The sequence below is a fragment of the Erythrolamprus reginae genome, chromosome 2 (genome assembly GCF_031021105.1).
Source record: "Erythrolamprus reginae isolate rEryReg1 chromosome 2, rEryReg1.hap1, whole genome shotgun sequence".
NCBI lineage: Eukaryota > Metazoa > Chordata > Lepidosauria > Squamata > Dipsadidae > Erythrolamprus > Erythrolamprus reginae.
Window position 1 is genome coordinate 227,209,047 of NC_091951.1, and position 21,835 is coordinate 227,230,881.

Genomic DNA, 21,835 nt, shown 5'->3' on the forward strand with positions numbered 1-21,835 from the left:
GTAGTTGGGTGGGGCTGTGGTAATTAGTGAGGCTGCTATAAATAGCAGCCTGTGGGTTTGGCCATTGTGGAGGATTATCTGATCGTTGTGTTTCGTGACTGCTTTACTGACTTTGACTTTTTGTGTGCTGATTTTTCCTCGCTTTGAAACCAAACCAGAGCAAAGTGTGTTTCACTTTGTGAAAGAAGGACTGTGAATTGCCTCACAGCTGCAAGCTAAGTATCACAGAACTGATAAGGGACTTGTACAAATTACCAGTTTGTTTGGAGACGAGTGCTCTTGGCTATACCAAAAGAGGGCTTGGTTTAAGTGAATTTTCATTATAAAGAACATTGTTTTGAATTTTCAAACGCGTGTTTGTCTGAAATTTGTACCTGTGAATTTTTGGGAGGATTCTACCAGAGAGCCCGACAGAACACAGGTTATTAGGAAATTTCCTCTTCCCCTTTCAATCCAGGTGGCCTGTCAATAGGTAAGGGGAAACTGAGACAAACTGGATAGTCTAGCCATAAAAATGGACGTGACAACTATATTTCCTTTCAAACAACATCAGAATGAGAATCAGGGCAAACTTTTCAGGGGGTTGGTGGGGGAGAAAGGGAAAATAAGTGGGACAGTTTTAGAGTCTTAAAGATACCTGCAGCCTGTGATCTCCTGCCCTGAACTGAAACCTCCTTTCAAAAGCCAACAATCAGTTTCCAGTATTCTTCTTATCCCAATATGCATACCGTTTCAATATAATAGTTACGATAATGAGCAGGGGCAATACATCAGCTTGATGATGGGACAATAGAAAGAAAAGCTCAGTAGTCTTTTCTCCTTGTTTAAATAAGATTTATCTTGTTTGCCAGATACTGTATATCTAGGTTAACATAAGTTAATGTCTTTTGAGGCTATTCCTATACACCTTGAAATAGTTTTTTTTGCTTACGGAAGCTAAAAATACTGAGAACTTTCATACCTGTTGTTTATAAATGTGGAATCAAATTATCAAACAGACAGCTACAATTCTGATGATTTGTTGGTGCTTATTTACTAACTAGAATGGACTTCGAACTTTGTAAAGTTGGCTATGCAGTATGAATAATAATAATAATAATAATAGTATTCTTCATGTATGTCCCAAACCCAGTGTATTCATTCTGTGGCTATTTATAAAACCAGTGAACAAATGTAACTGTTGGAAAAACAAACGTATCCAATCATTTGAGGAAAACAAATCAAGTTACCGTATTTTTCTGGCTATAAGATGTACTTCCCCTCCCTAACTCAAAGTGGGTGGAAATGTCTGTGCGTCTTATAGAGCAAATATTGAGGCAGGGGAGAGGAGCTGTTGCAGCACCGGACAGCTCTTCTAGGTGGTGGGATTGCTGCCACTACTGTCTATCACTGCCACCCATTCACAGCAGTCAGTAGTGAAGGGTGGCAGCAGCAGCGCATACAATATTCCAGGAGGCAAATCCAATTGCCAATCAGCTGCTCAGCAGCGGAGGTTCTAGTGTTCCCCAGCAGCTGACTGGTGGTGGACGGAGCTCTGATGAGGCTCATGCTGGGGCTGCGATAATGTGCTGAAGCTGACCAGAGTGTTTGCTGCTAGGACATTAGCCAGATGGATGCCGGGAAGCAGAGGAATATCTTTTTTTTCTTGTTTTCCTCCTTTAGAGCTAATTTGCATCTTATGGTCCAGAAAATATAGTAAACATTTGGGCTTGCCAATTTCAGTGTGGCCAACAATTAGCAATTTAATCTCTTGTTTCAACTGACAAGCCTCTAACGTCAATTCACGGTTGATTTTTGTATTATTGAAACAGATCAACTTTTTCATAAATACATCTAGGACAGAATTTTCTTGGCTGTTCCTTAAATCTTGTATTGGGAAATCAACCTGATCTCTGGAATGAGGAAATGATATTACTTTGGATGACCTCTTGCTTCTGTTTGAGTTTTGTAATTGCTTTTTTAGGATGCTTCCAACTAGACCTCATTAGTGCATCACTCTAATCCCAAGTAACAATTTGTGAATAAGTATGCGGAATGAAAAGCCTATTCAGCTCTTTTCAAATTTATTTTGATTCTGTGATGATGCCAGTTGCCAACCTGAGTATGACTCCAGGTAAATGGGAGGGGAGTATAATGTTAATTATTTCTTATTTTAAACTCAGTCCAGCAGTCTAGCCTGCTGTACAATTTTACTTGCTGCTGGCAAAATGAATTCTAAAATTAAATGGAAATGAAAGGAAGCAGATAATATATTCGAATTAGGCTGGATGCTATCTCAGTGACAGGAATTTCCTGAATTTTCACTTAGCTCAGCAACCTTTTAAGAGCGGAGCTAATATTAAGGCTAATTCAAGCAGGCTCCTTAAAAATTTGACCGTGAACAGATGGATGTTCTAAACAAAGGAAGAGAGTCGAATGACCAAAAGAATGTCTCCTTAATTGCCAGTGCTTTTTCAGGAAATGCCAGACAAAATCCAAGAAACTGAAAAGATAAAAAGTGGGAGGGATGGAGGGAAAGGAAGAACATTTCCAAAAAGAGCTGCTCACATCAAACGAGCCTTTCCTGAAAGGGACTTAAAGAGCTTTTAGAATTTATAATCGATACAAAGCTAATCCCAGATTCTGCAATGTTATAATTCTGGCATACTAGATTCTACTCTGCTTTTCCTGCCATCCCCATAGCAATTTGGTAAAATCAGATTTCAAATTAACTTCCAACCAATCCAAAAGGAATTGCAATGCTAGCAGAAACAAACTGAAGACAAGAAATAACAAACTTGGGGAAACATACGAATTAAAGATGTCTGAATAAATAATAGTAGTATCTTGTGGCATGCTAATATCCTTCAATACAAATTAAGAAAAATGAAGAAAATCTTGGGCCATCAGGCACATCTTTTGTTTCAAAGTACTAATCTGTACCCAGCAGGACAGGACAAGACCCATAACTACAGTAGAATTTTTCATTGGTTGACAATGGGGAGAAGTTCAGATGAAAACCAGTGAGATGGAAGGAGTTCACCTACTTTTCATTTCAAAGTTACCACATCTTAAAAGTATATGGCAAGTAAGAAGAGGTTTGGAGGACTACATATGAAGTTATATATGAGGCTACCATGTTATGTTTGTCTTTCCAAGTAACTACCCTGCACAGTGAGGCTTCAAACCTCTCCATTCTGCTGAACTATCTCTGTGGGGAACAAGCCTGTTTATAGCCGAACAGAAAGATGCTTTTATAAACTGGAAAAAAAAAGAATGCATTCTGTGTTTTCCCAGTTCTTCCTTTTTAGGCTGTTTCTGTAAAAGCAACAGGAACAATTTTGCAGATGTTTACCTTGTGTAAATTTATTTGCAAGGTTACATTAGGTTATTTGGCCGTAGTTGTATGAAAATAAACCTAGCTGTTTTGGTTCAAGCCAAAGGAAGTCAGCTAGTAGCACTTAACTCAGGCTGGGTGAACTCCAAAATCTGACTTGAACCCCCTGATAACAATTTATCCAAGAGTTTTTTCTTCTTCAGTGAATAGTCCATGATGTAGTGAATTTATTTATATGTCACCATGACGACTGTACTTGTGGGTGAAAAGGAAGGTCATTGGCAGAAGTGGGCTGCTACGGCGCCCCTGCGTGTCCGTGCGCGATTTCGCTCCCTGCCCAGGTGCAGTAGCAGGATTGCGCTGGACTCCGCTAGCACTCAGTCACGGGCACGAGCACACGTCACCGTTCCACCTTAGCAGCCCGCCTCTGGTTATTGGTACTTGGTAAGTGTGGCTCCATTAAATTTATATAGTTCTGCCCGAGATTATCTCAGCAATAACTGAGGGACAGGTGTATATGTGTATATATTTAAGCTTCCTCTATTTCTTGCTGCACTGCTATCCTTGTGCACAAGCAATAGCTAGTGCTATGATTTAATAGATGGCATAATTGGGGTGAAAACACACAGGAGAACTAAAAAGATATCCCACAGACATAATGGAATTCCCCAGCACCATTCTGACAGTCTGTCTTGGCTTCTAAAGACTATGGAAGAAGTGGAGAGATGCTAGGCTTTTTGCCTGCCGGAGATGCCAACTGAAGCTGCCCGTGATAAATTCAACACCTACCTGCACAGAAACCACCAAAGTTAACAACAATTCCTTTTCATTAGATATTTCTTCATGTACATCTAATGGTACATACATTGAGAAAAAGCTTACATTCGTGAGTCCAAACAAGTGCAAAACACAGGTCAATAGTGTTCTCAGCGAACGATGGTCTTGGTTCTTCTTGTGAGAGCCTTCATACTGCAGGGTATTCAGATTCAACAGTAGATCAGGATAACGAAGCTTTCTGTTTCTTCTGAACGTATCAGTCTAACCCCAATCGGTGAAAAGAATAAATTAATGGAGACTGCAGGATTTGTGTCCACCCCAATGCACAGCCTTCAGCACACCTGCTCTCGTTCACCTGTATGTAGAAGAAGGCAGAACTGAAGTATCAAGGTTCACAATGCTTATGGTTTCAAATACAGTGGTACCTCTACTTAATAATGCCTCTATTTATGAACTTTTTTAGATAAGAATCGGGTGTTCAAGATTTTTTTTGCCTCTTCTCAAGAACCATTTTCCACTTACGAACCTGAGTCTCCGAAACTGTAACCAGAAAAGGCAGGGAGAAGCCTCCGTGGGGCCTCTCTGGGAATCTCCTGGGAGGAAACAGGGATGGAAAATGCAAAGCGTTGCTTTGGCTATGATGAGGCAGGCGCTGAGTTTGCTGGTCCCGGCAGCAGCTTCTCTTTGAGGACACCGGCTGCTGCGGCGGCTTCTTTTAGGGGACAGCGATGGAGGCCTGGGCATGAGCGTAATGGCTCCGGCAGCTTCCTTTTGAGGAACAGCAGCGCAGGGGACATTATGGTGCACCAGTTGCGGCCCTATTTGGACCGGAACTCACTGCTCACAGTCACTCATGCCCTCATCACCTCGAGGTTCGACTACTGTAATGCTCTCTACATGGGGCTACCTTTGAAGAGTGTTCGGAAACTTCAGATCGTGCAGAATGAAGCTGCGAGAGCAATCATGGGCTTCCCCAAATATGCCCATGTCACACCAACACTTCGCAGTCTGCATTGGTTGCCGATCAGTTTCCGGTCACAATTCAAAGTGTTGGTTATGACCTATAAAGCCCTTCATGCCACCGGACCAGAATATCTCCAGGACCGTCTTCTGCTGCACGAATCCCAGCGACCGGTTAGGTCCCACAGAGTGGGTCTTCTCCGGGTCCCGTCGACTAAACAATGCCGTCTGGTGGGACCCAGGGGAAGAGCCTTCTCTGTGGCGGCCCTGACCCTCTGGAACCAACTTCCCCCAGAGATCAGAGTTGCCCCCACCTCCTTGCCTTTCGTAAGCTCCTTAAAACCCACCTCTGTTGTCAGGCATGGGGGAATTGAGATATCCCCTCCCCCTAGGCTTATAAAATTTATGCACAGTATGTCTGTGTGTATGATTGGTTTCTTGAATTGGGTTTTTTAAAATTAACTTAAATATTAGATTTGTTCGTATTGTTTCATTATTGTTGTTAGCCGCCCCGTGTCTATGGAGAGGGGCGGCATACAAATCTAATAAATAAATAAAATAAATAAATAAATAAATAAATAATAGCCATGCCCAGGCCCCCACCGCCCCTGTTCCGAAAAGCTGTCGCCACAGCTGCCGCTGGTGTCTCAAAGAAAAGCTGCCGCCGGGACTAGCAGACTCAGCGCCTGCCTTGTCATATCCGAAGCGACGCTTTGCTGTTCCCCTGGCAAGGGGACGAAGGCAAAGAGGCAAGAGGTAAAGAGAGGGGGGGGTGAGGGACAATGGGGGGGGTAAGGGGTAAAGAGGTAAGGAGAGGGGGGCGGGAGTGAGGGCCAATGGGTGTAACATTTCGAATAATAACCAAAAAAAATTTCCGGTATCCGAATTTTTGTTTGGTATTTGAAGCAATTTTTTGCCAAAATCTTTGGTTGTTATCTGAAAAGTACGCTAACCAAGGCATCCGTTAACCGAGGTACCGCTGTACTTAAAAAGTCATCCTTTCAGGTATATACAGTCCATTTTAAACATTCAATATTTGTTTTACAATAATTATAGCAACAAGACAACCTAAAATACTTATCCGCAAAAACTTTGTTCATATTGGTAGTCAGATTTGTTCCAGATAGTAGAGAAAAATTTTAGAAGTTAATGTTTGGCTTAAAAAGCATTGGTTCACTATAGAAATGGCAGCATAAGTGGAGACAGGGGAGGCAAACGTTTGAGTGCTCAGTCAGAAGTCAAAATTAATGGAGCTGGGCCCAGGAGATTACCAACGCTTCCTTGGGGAGGGGAGTTTTTCCATCACTCTATAAAGAAGCGCTTGTGCGCCCCCTCCTCAAGAAGCCCTCCCTGGACCCAGCCGTACTTAACAACTATCGTCCAGTCTCCAACCTTCCCTTTATGGGGAAGGTTGTCGAGAAGGTGGTGGCACTCCAGCTCCAGCGGTCCTTGGAAGAAGCCGATTATCTAGGTCCCCAGCAGTCGGGTTTCAGGGCCGGTTACAGCACGGAAACCGCTTTGGTCGCGTTGATGGATGATCTCTGGCGGGCCCGGGACAGGGGTTTATCCTCTGTCCTGGTGCTCCTTGACCTCTCAGCGGCTTTCGATACCATCGACCATGGTATCCTTCTGCACCGGCTGGAGGGGTTGGGAGTGGGAGGCACTGTCCTTCAGTGGTTCTCCTCCTACCTCTCTGGCCGGTCGCAGTCGGTGTTAGTGGGGGGTCAGAGGTCGACTCCTAGGTTTCTCCCTTGTGGGGTGCCTCAGGGGTCGGTCCTCTCCCCCCTGCTATTCAACATCTACATGAAACCGCTGGGCGAGATCATCCAAGGACATGGGGTGAGGTATCATCAATATGCGGATGATACCCAGCTTTACATCTCCACCCCATGCCCAGTCAACGAAGCGGTGGAAGTGATGTGCCGGTGCCTGGAGGCTGTTGGGGCCTGGATGGGTGTCAACAGACTCAAGCTCAACCCGGATAAGACGGAGTGGCTGTGGGTTCTGCCTCCCAAGGACAATCCCATCTGTCCGTCCATCACCCTGGGGGGGGAATTATTGACCCCCTCAGAGAGGGTCCGCAACTTGGGCGTCCTCCTCGATCCACAGCTCACATTAGAACAACATCTTTCAGCTGTGGCGAGGGGGGCGTTTGCCCAGGTTCGCCTGGTGCACCAGTTGCGGCCCTATCTGGACCGGGACTCATTGCTCACAGTCACTCATGCCCTCATCACCTCGAGGTTCGACTACTGTAATGCTCTCTACATGGGGCTACCTTTGAAAAGTGTTCGGAAACTTCAGATCGTGCAAAATGCAGCTGCGAGAGCAGTCATGGGCCTACCTAGGTATGCCCATGTTTCACCATCACTCCGCAGTCTGCATTGGTTGCCGATCAATTTCCGGTCACAATTCAAAGTGTTGGTTATGACCTTTAAAGCCCTTCATGGCATCGGACCAGAATATCTCCGAGACCGCCTCCTGCCGCACGAATCCCAGCGACCGATTAGGTCCCACAGAGTGGGCCTTCTCCGGGTCCCGTCAACTAAACAATGTCGGTTGGCGGGCCCCAGGGGAAGAGCCTTCTCTGTGGCGGCACCGGCCCTCTGGAACCAACTCCCCCCGGAGATTAGAACTGCCCCTACTCTTCCTGCCTTCCGTAAACTCCTGAAAACCCACCTTTGCCGTCAGGCATGGGGGAACTGAAACATCTCCCCCTGGGCATGTTTAATTTATGCATGGTATGTCTGTGTGTGTGACTGTTAGCATTTGGGGTTTTTTAAATATTTAAATATTTTAAATTTGTCTGATTGCTTATGATTTGTTTTTACATGTTGTGAGCCGCCCCGAGTCTTCGGAGAGGGGCGGCATACAAATCTAAGTAATAAATAAAATAAATAAATAATGACTATGGCCTCTTGGGGGCTGCAGGAAATCTTTGAAAGACATGTTGATGACTTGGAAATAACAAGTTTGATTGTTAATTCCCCCTCTTCTCTCCCCCTCCAGGTATTTAAGAGTGGAAACAGTAGCAAAATAGCCCAAAATAAGGATGGTGAAAATCCTTGAAAATTTGACAAAACGACGGTATAGTTGCAGTAACATCCTATATTGTTCTACGGCAGTGATTTTCAACCTTTTTTGAGCCATGGCACATTTTTTACATTTACAAAATCCTGGGGCACATTGAGTTGGGGGGGGGGGGCTAAAAAAAAGTTTGGACAATTTTTTTTTCTCGCTCTTCCTCCCTTCCGCTCTATTTCTCTCTTCCTCCCTTTTTCTCCCTTCTTTTTTCTCTCTCTCCATCCCTCTTTCTGTCTTCCTTCCTTCCTCTCTTGCTTCCTCTCTTTCTCCCTCCCTCCCTCCATCTATGTCTTTCTCTCTCTCACCTTCCCTCCCTCTCTTTCTCTCTCTCTCTTTCTCTCTCTCTTTCTTTCTTTCTCTTTCTTTCTTTCTCTCTCTCTTGCTTTCTTTGTCTCTCTCTCTTTCTTTCTTTCTTGTTTTCTTTCTCTTTCTTTCTCTCTTGCTTTCTTTGTCTCTCTCTCTTTCTTCCTTTCTTTCTCTCTTGTTTTCTTTCTCTTTCTTTCTCTCTCTTTCTCTCTTTCTCTCTCTACCTCCCTCTATGTCTTTCTCTCTCCCACCTTCCCTCCCTCTTTCTCTCTCTCTTGTTCTCTTTTTCTCTCTTGCTTTCTTTCTCTCTCTTGTTCTCTTTCTCTCTCTCTTGCTTTCTTTCATTCTCTCTCTCTTGCTTTCTTTCTCTCTCTTTCTTCCTTTCTTTCTCTTGTTTTCTTTCTCTCTTTCTTTCTCTCTCTCTCTCTCTTGCTTTCTCTCTCTCTTGCTTTCTCTCTCTCTTGTTTTCTTTCTCTCTCTGAGCTTCGCGGCACACCTGACCATGTCTCACGGCACACTAGTGTGCCGCAGCACACTGGTTGAAAAACACTGTTCTAGGGGACCGTGGGAGGTTGAGAACAGAAATAGGAAGGGTTCTCAGTTTCTGGAAATGTCCTGCTTCCATTTTCATTCTTATTTTTGAAAAACAAACAATTTCCTATCAAACATTTTGGTGCCAAGGTACAATATCTGAAAATAGTTGGAACTGTAAATGTTACATTGGGATGCTATGTATGGCCTGTTGGATACCCATTTCCTAACGTAAACTGGTTAAATATGCTTTGAAAGATATTGGGAAGCATCTGCTTAGTTCTGCAATTTTTTTACACGAATATTCTCTAGATACATATACAAACAGGAATTGCTTCCTCTGACACTTCTAACATATTCATAGGTGACTGTGAATTCCTCTCAAAGAATTCACTCCCCAGGCAGCCAATATTTGCTCAGATTATAAATTGTTGATAGAATCCAAAGCACAGGAAGTATAGAAATACAGTACTACACTGTGTACCATAAAGTATAAATTTCAAAAAAGAAAAAAAAAGAAAATCAAGTTACTCTCATAAAACTCTGATCCTCCCCACCTTTGATTTAACTGTAGTGTTTCCCATTTGCAAAAGAAGCAACCCCACTATACCTTTATTTCCCAAGCTGTGATATTCAGGCCCCATAAATAATTAGATCCATCTCTGAGTGGTACATCTCCAAAAATGCTTAGCAAGGGTTTAAGGGGCATTTGATGTGTCCTTATAATAGGGGCCAAGGCAGGCGACTTCCAGCAGTCACTTGGAACAAGGGCTGATCACTGTTGGAGTAGGGGGATAAACCAAAGCCACATTCACTCGCTCGTTACCATTCTTCGGACAGATGATCTCAGTTACTCCCTCTGGCCTGGGCTGACTTAGCAATTCTCCTGAAATAAAGAGAATAGAGTATGGTAATGTAACAACTTTGCATTTATCCTCTGGTTTAGATTCACAAAGGTGGTAAATTTCCAGTCAGTTACAGGAATACATAGCTGAAATGTAATTGACTAGTTGAAGATGAATAATAAAACATCACATAATATAATGACAATATTGATAAAATGAGATGGATAAAGAATTATAAATATCCTTGGTGAAAGTTAACATGCATCATTCATTCTACCTTTACATTACTTAAAAACTTTGTAAACTCCAGAGATATTTTCCTTCGTTGTCCATTTTTGCATGAGGAAATATAAGAGACTGAAATTCAGAAGAGACGCAGATGTATTCCCTAAGACTAAGGTTTCAATAAATAAAGTTGCATTGGCATCCTTCAGTCTCGAAAGACCATGGTATGATGCTCTGGATTCCCCAGAGCATGAAGCCTGGGTGGGTTAGTATGGAGGATAGACTGTGACGATAGCCTTTGCCATTCCATTGGAATATTTCAGAGAGGGGGCATCTGCTGCTTCGGTAATAGTAGTTATATAGTAATAGCTACCCCGAGACTTTGGAGAACGGTGGCATACAAGTCTAATAAATAATAATAATAATAATAGTAATAATAGTTGTGGTTGGCTCTGGGCCAGCTCCTGCAACAGGGAATTTGGATGTTGGCTTAGGAGAGTCCTCAGGTTCCCAGAGACTTGTCTTACTGCCATCAGCTTCTGACAGTGAGGATTCCTTGCCAAGGTGAGACGCTGGGGAAGAAGAAGAATCAGATAGAGAGATGGATGCAGCCAGCCCATTAGTTAATGACCTCATTAGTGGGTCATCGGACTCGGAGGATTGGTGGATAGATGCCAGAATGCGCAGGCTCATGGCTAGAAGGGACCAACTGCGCAGGTATCGTCGGAGATAAGGGAGAACACGTGTGGCTGAGGCCATTAGGCTAATGAGGTTGCTGATAAATTACCAGCGTTGCAGAGAGCGCATGTGGGAGTTTATCCGTTTGGAGAAGGATACGTCGTGGTTGCTTTGTTTCTGGATTTTCACAGACTTTTGGGATTTCACAGCTAAGTAAATCTTATGGACTCACTTGAAGAGGTTGGGCGGTGACGCTCTCACAGCTGCTCTTATCTGCTCTGTTTGTTTTTGTCTCGCACAGTTTTCAAGGACTGTTATCTGCGTGTGAGCTAATTTGCTCAGTTTAAAGTGCGTGTGCACAGCTTTATTTTGGATAAACTGAGTTTCTGTTTACTTTATAACAGCATGTGTGTTTGAATGTCCACTTCTCTTCTTTGTGGCAGCCCCTTAGATATTTGAGGACTGCTACCATGTCACCCCTAGTCCTTCACTTCATTAGAGTAGACATATCTAGTTCCTGCAATAGTTATTCATGTGGTTTAGTCCTCTAAATCATCTTTGTTACTCTTTTCTTCACTTTTGCAGCACAAAACTAATACACCTCAAGATTACAATAAAATCTCCAAGGATAATTGTCCAAAAAATGCACAATAATGCATGAACAACATAGGTAAGTACAATAGTGCAAGGTTAAAATTTAGTCCTGATGCTATTATGACCGCATAGTCAAAATTATTTCCGTACTGCCATAGCTCCCACTACCTTATCATAGAAATTTGTCACATAAGCTAAGAATTTTTACTTTCAGATAGCATTTCCAAACTCTGGCATTAAATAAAAATATATGTAATAAATCTAAGTACAGGTAGTTGTCGACTTGTGACAATTGAGACCAGAATTTATGTTGCTATGTGAGAAATCTGTTAAGTGAGTTTTATCTCATTTTGTTACTTTCTTGCCATTTGTTAAGTGAATAATTGCAGTTGTTAAGTGAACCTGACTTCCCCATTGAATTTGCTTGTCAAAAGATAGCAAAAGATGGTCACATGACTCTGGGGCACTGCAACCATCATAAATATGAACCAGTTATCAACATTCAATCATGCGACCATGGGGATGTTACAATGGACTTAAATGTGCAAAATTGTCATAAGTCACTTTTTTCATTGCCGTAGCTTTGAATAGTCACTAAATAACAGTCGCTGTTTAATATCTATCTGAAACCGCTGGGTAAGATCATCCAAGGGCACGGGGTGAGTTACTATCAGTATGCTGATGATACTCAAGCTATACATCTCCACCCCGGGTCCACTCAGTGAAGCAGTGGAAGTAATGTGCTGGTGTCTGGAGGCTGTTAGGGTCTGGATGGGTGCTAACAGACTCAAATTCAACCCTGACAAGGTGGAATGGCTGTGGGTTTTGCCTCCCAAGGACACTTCTATCTGTCTGTCCATTACCCTGGGGGGGACTTTTGACCCCCTCAGAGAGGATCCACAACTTGGGTGTCCTCCTCAATCCACAACTGACCCTGGAACATCTGTCAGCTGTGGCGAAGGAGGCGTTTGCCCAGGTTTGCCTGGTGCACCAGTTGCGGCCCTACCTGGAGTCTCTACTCACAGTCACTCATGCCCTTATCACCTCGAGGTTCGACTACTACAATGCTCTCTACATGGGGCTACCTTTGAAAAGTGTTCAGAAACAGAATACAGAATACAGCTGCGCAAGCAGTCATAGGACTACCCAGACCTGTCCACATCTCTCCAATACTCCACGGTCTGCACTGGCTGCCCATTGGTTTCTGGACTCAATTCGAAGTGTTGGTTATGACCTATAAAGCCCTACATGGCATGGGACCAGATCACTTATGGGATCGCCTCCTGCTGCATAAATCCCAGCAACCGGTTAGGTCCCGCAGAGTCGACCTTCTATAGGTCCCGTCAACTAGACAATGTCACTTGGCGGGACGTAGGGGAAGAGCCTTCTCTGGGGGGGCTCCAGCCCTCTGGAATCTGCTCCCTCTGGAGATTCGTATTGCCCCCACCCTCCTCACCTTTCGTAAGAGTCACTGAAGACTCACTTATGCCGCCAAGCTTGGGGTCATTAGACTCTGTCCCCTGGCCAATGAATGTACAGTTGTTTGAATGGATATGTGTGTATTTAATAGGCTCTTTAGTTTTTAAATGTAATTTTTAATTTAAATTAATTGTATCTTGATGTATACTACCCTTTTTAAATATTGTAAGCCACCCCGAGTCCTCGGAGAAAGGTGGCATATAAATCTAATAAATAATAATAATAATAATAAATAATAATAAATGAACTGTTGTAAATTGAGGGCTATCTGTATTTTAATGACCATGACAAGTAGTGGGTTGCAGTGGTGGGATTAAAAATTTTTTTCTACCAGTTCTGTGGCCGTGACTTGGTGGGCATGGCAGGGGAAAGTTCCTGCAAAGTCCCAATTTCCTCGCAATCAGCTGGGACTCGGGAGGCAGAGAATAAATAGGGGCGGGGCCAATCAGAGGTGGCATTTATTGGTTCTCCAAACTACTCAAAATGTCCGCTACCAGTTCTCCAGTTTCTTCTGCTGAAATCCACCTCAGAAGGTTGAGATTAATACTACGCTAATACTACGAGAATTTAATACTAAGCTACTAGCAGCAGATATTTGTCTCCATTAAGAAAAAAAATGGATACAAAGAAAAAATATCTGCTGCAAACTCTGTGGTGTCAGGAAGGTCATCCGTCCAATTCCATTCCAAAGACGCTCAGCAGTATCTAGTCATCTTTACTCTACCTTGAATTAAGGTATTATAGGATCTTGAAAAGGGAGGTTTGGTGGTAATTTGGGTTGCCATTTTGAGACCATCTGCAGTTCCACTAAGATCAGATACATGGAACTAAAATCTTGGCTTCCCGGCCATAAGAGACTTTATTTTCTCTTGAAAATGAAGCTAATTGTGAAATTATATTAGAACTAAACCTGTGGATAAGATACTTTACCCCAAGTATCATTCCTCAAAAAAAGTCTATGATTGTTCATTAGGGATCCTTGGAGCTTTCACAGGAGGCCAGCTCTTTGAAGTCAAGAAGAAAAACCTTCAGGGGATTGCTTGCAACTGTGTTTAGTTGTTCACAGAACATTTGCTAGCAGTCTAGATTCTCCCTCTCCTGCACTTCACATTCTACAAATCTGATTTGAAATGTTGGGAAATTATCTGAAACATCTGGTGGCATCATGAGGAGGCCAAAATCCCATTGCACAATCAGAAGCTCACTTGCATAATATCCAACGTAATTCATTCAGTGTTTTAGTTCCAAAGGAATCTGTTCCTAGAGAACCGCATTAGTGCTTGCCCTAGCTTGTCTTTACATAATGTTATTATTATAGCAAGCTTTTACATCTTGTTTCAACTGAATTTGTTCTCAGTATTTTCTTTTTCTGAGACGGAACACCCACTGGTTTGATTTTGTATTCCTTTTATGTTCATCAATTGAATCACTTGTGGTTTAGGAAGAAAACTGAATTGACAAATACTGTACTGTATATCTTTTTAACAATTAGCTCATAGGGGAACTCATTATAGTTCTGTTCTCATTAATGTGTTAGATATTATTATTATTAATTAGATTTGTATGCCGCCCCTCTCCGAAGACTCGGGGTGGCTCAAAACAGTAATAAGAAACAGTGTAACAATGGGACAAATCTAATAATAAAAAATATATAAAAACCCCAACAATTAAAAACCATACAGCACATACATACCAAACATGAAATATAAAAAGCCTGGGGGAGATGTCTTAGTTCCCCCATGCCTGGCGATACAGGTGGGTCTTGAGTAACTTGCGAAAGACAAGGAGGGTTGGGGCCGTTCTAATCTCCGGGGGGAGTTGGTTCCAGAGGGCCGGGGCCGCTACAGAGAAGGCTCTTCCCCTGGGGCCCGCCAAATGACATTGTTTGGTCGACGGGACCCGGAGAAGGCCAACTCTGTGGGACCTTATCGGCCGCTGGGATTCATGCGGTAGAAGGTGGTTCTACCGGTAGATAAGTCTGGACTAATACTAAACTACTACATATTTAAGAAAAAGTGTTTAACTTCATTCTAGTTGCCTTCGCTGCCAATAGAATATTGCCTTCCAGTAGCATGCATTCTTCTTATATGGAAAGATATATTTTATTCATTCCTATGAATGATAATTCGCAATCCTTTAAAAATATGCTAAAATTTTGCCACACCTTATTGCATTTAGCAAGGTGGAAATCAGTAGAAATAGTTTCACAATGCAAATAAAAAGGTGACAATTAGAATGTTAAGAAAACCACACTAGCAAAATAAGATTGCCACAGAAAATATATTCCTTTGAAATTTTATAGATTATCTTTGCCATATTGAGTTCCAACATCAACCAACAAGTAACATTTGGAAAGCAAATCAATATATTTGTGCACTTTTTTGTGCCTGTAAGTGCAGGTGCATTTTTCATGGTTGAGTCAAGTATTATTAGAAGTGCATTATTTATTACCTAAATTCCTTGCATTCAGCAGGAGCATCTACATGCATTATCACCGAAGATGAACTGAAAAGGGAATGCAGTTATCAAGCTAAAGGAACAGAGGACAACAATATTGGGATTTTTTTTAGAGAAGGACTCAACTTTTGATTGCACAAAGATCAGGCATTCTTAGCTAAACCGGTCACTTCAACCAATATTCCAAATTGACTATAAATTAAGAGAAGAACCAGCATTCATATCAGTGGTGGGTTGCTCTGGGTTCAGCTTGGTTCTAAGAACTGGTGGCCCTGCCCACCCGCCCAAGACGCTTCTGCGCATGCGAGCGTGAACTAGTAGCAAAGGGTTTTAGAACCCACTACTGATTCCTATCCTAACTACATTGTATAATCACAAAGAAGATCACTGAGTAAAGTAGTTTATCATATCAAAAATTGCACTAAAAACTTACTAGTGCAATTCAAATGAGCTGGGATTATATACAGTAATATATAATTCCTATTCTAACCTGTATAAAGAAAATAAAAATGACTCAAAATTATGCAAGCACGAATCCCAGCGACCGGTTAGGTCCCACAGAGTTGGTCTCCTCCAGGTCCCGTCAACTAAACAATGTTGTTTGGCGGGACCCAGGGGAAGAGCCTTCTCTGTGGCGGCTCTGACCCTCTGGAATCAGCTCCCTCCAGAGATTAGAACTGCCCCCACCCTCCTTGCCTTTCGTAAACTCCTTAAAACCAACCTCTGCCATCAAGCGTGGGGGAACTGAAACATCTCCCCCTGCCTATGTAGTTTTTGTGTATGATGACTGTATGTATGTTTTTATATACTGTATTGGGGTTTCTTGTTTTTTAGACTTTTTAAAATGTATTACTGTTATTTTAGATTCCAGCTATTAGATTTGTTACTATATATTGTTTTTATCATTGCTGTGAGCCGCCCCGAGTCTACGGAGAGGGGCGGCATACAAATCTAATAAATAATAATAATAATAATAATAATAATAATAATAATAATAATAATAAAATAATAATAATATTTGGAAAGGCAAAAAAAAAAGGTAGAAGGTTGAACTCAGTACAGTCTGTTTAAAATAACCACCTCTTATCTCTTTCCTCACCATTTCTACCCAGGTGAAACATTAGTGAAAGAGGGGAAGAAAATTTCTTGTACATTTATACATTCATACATTTTCCAGTTATTACAATATTTTACATATCTGCCTACCATTTTTCCACATAGGTTTGACAATTAATGCTGCTGTGATTAAATTGGACTTGGCATCTACTTTTACAGTATACAGTAATACCTCGTCTTACAAACCCCTCATCATACAAACTTTTCAAGATACAAACCTGGGGTTTAAGATTTTTTTGCCTCTTCTTCCAAACTATTTTCACCTTACAAACCCAAGCTGTCACCACTGGGATGCCCTGCCTCCTGGCTTCTGTTGCCAGCGAAGCGCCCATTTTTGCACTGCTGGGATTCCCCTGCTAGGATTCCCCTGCAGCATCACAAAGACACGGAGGTGCGGAGGTGGGGTTTCCCATGGAGGGGAGCCTCAGAGGAATCCCAGCAGCCCAAAAACGGGCGCTTCGGCTGGCAAAAGGGGTGAGTTTTGAGTTTGCACACATTAATCACTTTTCCATTGATTCCTATGGGAAACATTGTTTCATCTTACAAACTTTTCACCTTACAAACCTCATCCTGGAACCAATTAAGTTCGTAAGACGAGGTATCACTGTATTTTTTATTTTTATGGAGAAGTAAGGAAAAAAAGAATAGGAGAAAGTTTCCTTTTTATACTGTTTACATCTATCGCATTTTTGCTCATAATAAGCTTATTAATCAGGTCTTTATTATTTTAAGGCAAGATTTTGAGAAGATGCTTAACTGTCAGTTCAGGTTCTTCAGACAGTTCACTTAGCATGCTATAATGCAACTTCTGAGCAATATATAGTGCTTCAAATGAAATAAGCACAACTTCCAAAATACCGTATAGAACAGTACAAGTATTCTGAGCGCTGAAAGTGGGATAAAAATAGGGGTTTTGACATGAGAAGCACATATGGCTGACTTCTGGTTTAGAGAAACTCATCTGTACAGCTACTACCACATCACACTAAACTGTAATGTGGTTTGTCTGCTTCTGATCTATCCCAATGTGCAAACTTAAGCAGTATAGTTGATAAATCATAATTAATGCTTTAATTTCATCTGTGAACCAGGTCACTATGGCCCCATTTAATAAATCATGGTTGAAACAAGTAACAGATTGTCACTTTGTGTAAATTATCCACTTTAAAAAAAAAGCCTCCATTCATTATCTGTGTACATACAGTATATGGAATAAATCAAATTCAAATTTAAAATATGGAGTACAAACTTAAGAGTAAAAAATGGTCCAAAAGTAATTGAAAAGTAATTTTGTTTTCTGATTTCAAGAATATATGTAAATTATTTAATTCCTATTTTTCAATCTGACAACCATTCAATTCTGACTTGCTAGTTTTGGCTTACTATTTCTATTAAGTCCATAGACCAGTGATGGCGAACCTTTTTTTCCTCGGGTGCCGCAAAACCATGGGCGTACGCTATCGCGCATGCACAAGTGCCCACACCCATAATTCAATGTCTGGGGAGGGCGAAAACAGCTTCCCTTGCCTTCCCCGCCCGGCTCTTCTCGGCATCCTTGGGAAGCTTCCCCATTGCTGCGGCATTGTTTGGGGGCGTGTCTGGTGGCATAGCCATGCCCCCAAGCAGCTGCGACGTTGGATAACCCAGAATGTCAGATTACCAAAGGATGGATAACCAAGACTACTGTACATAACTTGTGAAATACATAGATTAAAAATGACATATGTCAGTATTAACTGCAACAATAACAACAACAACAACAGAGTTGGAAGGGACTTTGGAGGTCTTCTAGTCCAACCCCCTGCTTAGGCTACTACTTCAGACAGATGGTTATCTAGCATCTCCTTAAAAACTTCCAGTGTTGGAGCATTCGCAACTTCTGGAGACAAGCTGTTCCATGGATTAATTATTCTGTTAGGAAATTTCTCCTTAGTTCTAAGTTACTTCTCTCCTTGTGTAGTTTCCACCCATTGCTTCTTGTTCTACCTTCAGGTGCTTTGGAGAATAGGTTGACTCCTTCTTCTTTGTGGCAACCCCTGAGATATTGGAACACTGCTATCATGTCTCCCCAGGTCCTTCTTTTTATTAAACTAACCATGCCCAGTTCCTTCTCATTCCAAAGTATCCTCTAACAGAAGGATCTTCTTAACTAGGAAGAATGATTAGATCTGGTACCCTTGTTACCATTGTTACCTAGTTGGGTAATAAAATGTCTGCAAGGAAACAACCAAGCTCGGAGAGCACCAAACACCAAGGACCCCACCATTAGATCTGTACCAGCCTGCCAGGAAATTGTGTATATATTTTGGACTTCAGCTTTCATCAGCTCCAGAATGGTGAAATATTATGGAACATGTAATCCAAAACATAATTATTTTGCCTATTCTGCAAAAAATCCCTGCAGAAATACCATTTTTGTTACTATTCAGGACACTGCATTTTGCTTGGAAGGAACAGAGAAGTACTGTACTATTAAACAGTCACAGTTCTTCATAAAAGCTTTTTGGTAAAGATGTTAATGTGTTCCATTATTCATGGTAAGGATATCAATGGCTTAATGGATGGCTTAATAACTGTTCAAAAACTGATCAAAATAAACAATTTACCATTTATTTATTTATTATTTATTTATTTATTAGTTGGACTTGTATGCCGCCCCTCTCCGAAGACTCGGGGCGGCTCACAACAAGCAAAACAGTCACAACAATCCAATTAATTAAAATATTTAACGATTTAAGAAGAACCCCATGTAATAGCAAACACACACACAAGCATACCAGATATAAATTAACGTGCCCAGGGGAGATGTTTAGTTTCCCCATGCCTGACGGCAAAGGTGGGTCTTAAGGAGTTTTCGGAAGGCAGGAAGAGTAGGGGCAATTCTAATCTCCGGGGGGAGTTGGTTCCAGAGAGCCGGTGCCGCCACAGAGAAGGCTCTTCCCCTGGGACCCGCCAACCGGCATTGTTTAGTTGACGGGACCCGGAGAAGGCCCTAATCGGTCGCTGGGATTCGTGCGGCAGGAGGCGGTCTCGGAGATATTCTGGTCCGATGCCATGAAGGGCTTTAAAGGTCATAACCAACACTTTGAATTGTGACCGGAAATTGATCGGCAGCCAATGCAGACTGCGGAGTGATGGTGAAACATGGGCATACCTAGGTAAGCCCATGACTGCTCTCGCAGCTGCATTCTGCACGATCTGAAGTTTCCGAATACTTTTCAAAGGTAGCCCCATGTAGAGAGCATTACAGTAGTCGAACCTCGAGGTGATGAGGGCATGAGTGACTGTGAGCAATGAGTCCTGGTCCAGATAGGGCCGCAACTGGTGCACCAGGCGAACCTGGGCAAACGCCCCTCTCGCCACAGCTGAGAGATGGTTTTCTAATGTGAGCTGTGGATCGAGGAGGACGCCCAAGTTGCGGACCCTCTCTGAGGGGGTCAATAGTCCCCCCCCCCAGGGTGATGGACGGACAGATGGAATTGTCCTTGGGAGGCAGAACCCACAGCCACTCCGTCTTATCCGGGTTGAGTTTGAGTCTGTTGGCACCCATCCAGGCCCCAACAGCCTCCAGGCACCGGCACATCACTTCCACCGCTTCGTTGACTGGGCATGGGGTGGAGATGTAAAGCTGGATATCATCGGCATATTGATGATACCTCACCCCATGTCCTTGGATGATCTCACCCAGCGGTTTCATGTAGGTGTTAAATAGCAAGGGGGAGAGGACCGACCCCTGAGGCACCCCACAAGGGAGAGACCTTGGAGCCGACCTCTAACACCGACTGCGACCCCACTAACACCGACTGCGACCGGTCAGAGAGGTAGGAGGAGAACCACTGGAGAACAGTGCCTCCCACCCCCAACCCCTCCAACCGGCGCAGAAGGATACCATGGTCGATGGTATCGAAAGCCGCTGAGAGATCGAGGAGCACCAGGACAGAGGATAAACCCCTGTCCCGGGCCCACCAGAGGTCATCCATCAACGCGACCAAAGCGGTTTCCGTGCTGTAACCGGGCCTGAAACCTGACTGTCGGGGACCTAGATAATCGGCTTCTTCCAAGGACCGCTGGAGCTGGAGTGCCACCACCTTCTCAACAACCTTCCCCATAAAGGGAAGGTTGGAGACTGGACGATAGTTATTAAGTACGGCTGGGTCCAGGGAGGGCTTCTTGAGGAGGGGGCGCACGAGCGCTTCTTTATAGAGTGTTGGAAAGACTCCCCTCCCCAAGGAAGCGTTGGTAATCTCCTGGGCCCAGCTCCGTGTCACCTCCCTGCCGGCCGAGACCAACCAGGAGGGACACGGATCCAGTAAACAGGTGGCGGAACTCACAGCTCCGATGGCCTTGTCCACTTCATCAGGTGTCACCAGATCAAACTCTTCCCAGACAGGTGGACAAGTACATGCCCCAGTCACCTCGACTGACTCGTTGTCAGTCGACTCTGTTTTACAATTGGAGTCGAGGTCAGCCCGGATCTGAGCGACTTTATCAGCGAAAAAACGTGTTAAACTCCTCGGCACTACTCTGCAAGGGCTCCCCAACTCCCCCCTGATTAAGAAGGGAGCGGGTCACCCTAAACAGAGCAGCCGGGCGGGATTCCGCTGATGCAATCAAGGCGGCATGGTACGCGCATCTTGCCGCCTTGAGCGCCACTTTGTAAGTCTTAATAAAAGCTCTTACAAGTGTTCGATCAGATTCAGACCTACTCTTCCTCCATCGCTTCTCTAGACGTCTCTTTTGGCGTTTCAACTCCCGGAGCTCCTCGTTGAACCATGGGGCTCTACGGGGTCTAGCGCCGCGGAGAGGTCGCAAAGGCGCAACCCGGTCAAGAGCCCCCGCCGCAGCCGTTCCAGGCCTCAGCGAGGGACTCCGCCGAGCTGTGGACGAGTGCCTCTGGAATAACCCCAAGCACCGTCTGAAAGCCCTCTGGGTCCATCAGGCGTCTGGGGCGGAACATCTTCATTGGTTCTGCCTCCCTGCGGGGAAGGATTGGAGCCAGGAAGTCAAGCCGTAGCAGAAAATGGTCTGACCATGACAAAGGCAATGCTTCTAAGCCCCTTAGTCTCAGACCATTGCTCAATTGCTCGGAAAGGAATACCATGTCAGGTGCGTGCCCTCCCTCGTGAGTCGGACCCTGTACTACTTGAGTCAGGTCCATGGCTGTCATGGTGGCCATGAACTCCTGTGCCAGCCCAGAGGTTTTGCCGAGTGACGGCAGGTTGAAGTCCCCCAGGACAATGAGTCCGGGGAACTCCACCGCCAACCCGGCTACCTCCTCGAGTAGCACAGGCAGGGCTTTTGACACGCAGCTGGGAGGCAGGTATGTGAGAAATAAGCCCACCTGAACCCCTAAGTCCAACTTCAGCAAGAGAGACTCGCAACCTGCAATTTCCGGAGCAATGAGTCTACGCAGGCAAAGGCTCTCCCTGGCTATAATAGCCACTCCTCCCCCCCTTCCCTGGGGTCGAGG

General features: G+C 43.7%; 1 protein-coding gene across 2 annotated transcripts in view; it reads right to left on the minus strand.

Annotated features, from left to right (window-relative positions):
* Positions 1–4,125: 4,125 nt before the first annotated feature.
* Positions 4,126–21,835, minus strand: part of MFHAS1 (multifunctional ROCO family signaling regulator 1) — a 34,924-nt gene continuing 17,214 nt past the window's right edge. Inside the window, exons 2-3 of one of the 2 annotated variants that reach the window (XM_070742141.1) lie at positions 9,582–9,857; positions 4,126–4,448 (exon numbers count right to left, since the gene is read on the minus strand). In XM_070742141.1, coding sequence (XP_070598242.1) covers positions 9,727–9,857 — 131 coding nt within the window. In that variant the 3' untranslated portion in view covers positions 4,126–4,448; positions 9,582–9,726. The remainder of the gene's footprint in view (positions 4,449–9,581; positions 9,858–21,835) is intronic. The other variant, XM_070742142.1, reaches the window with a different exon arrangement.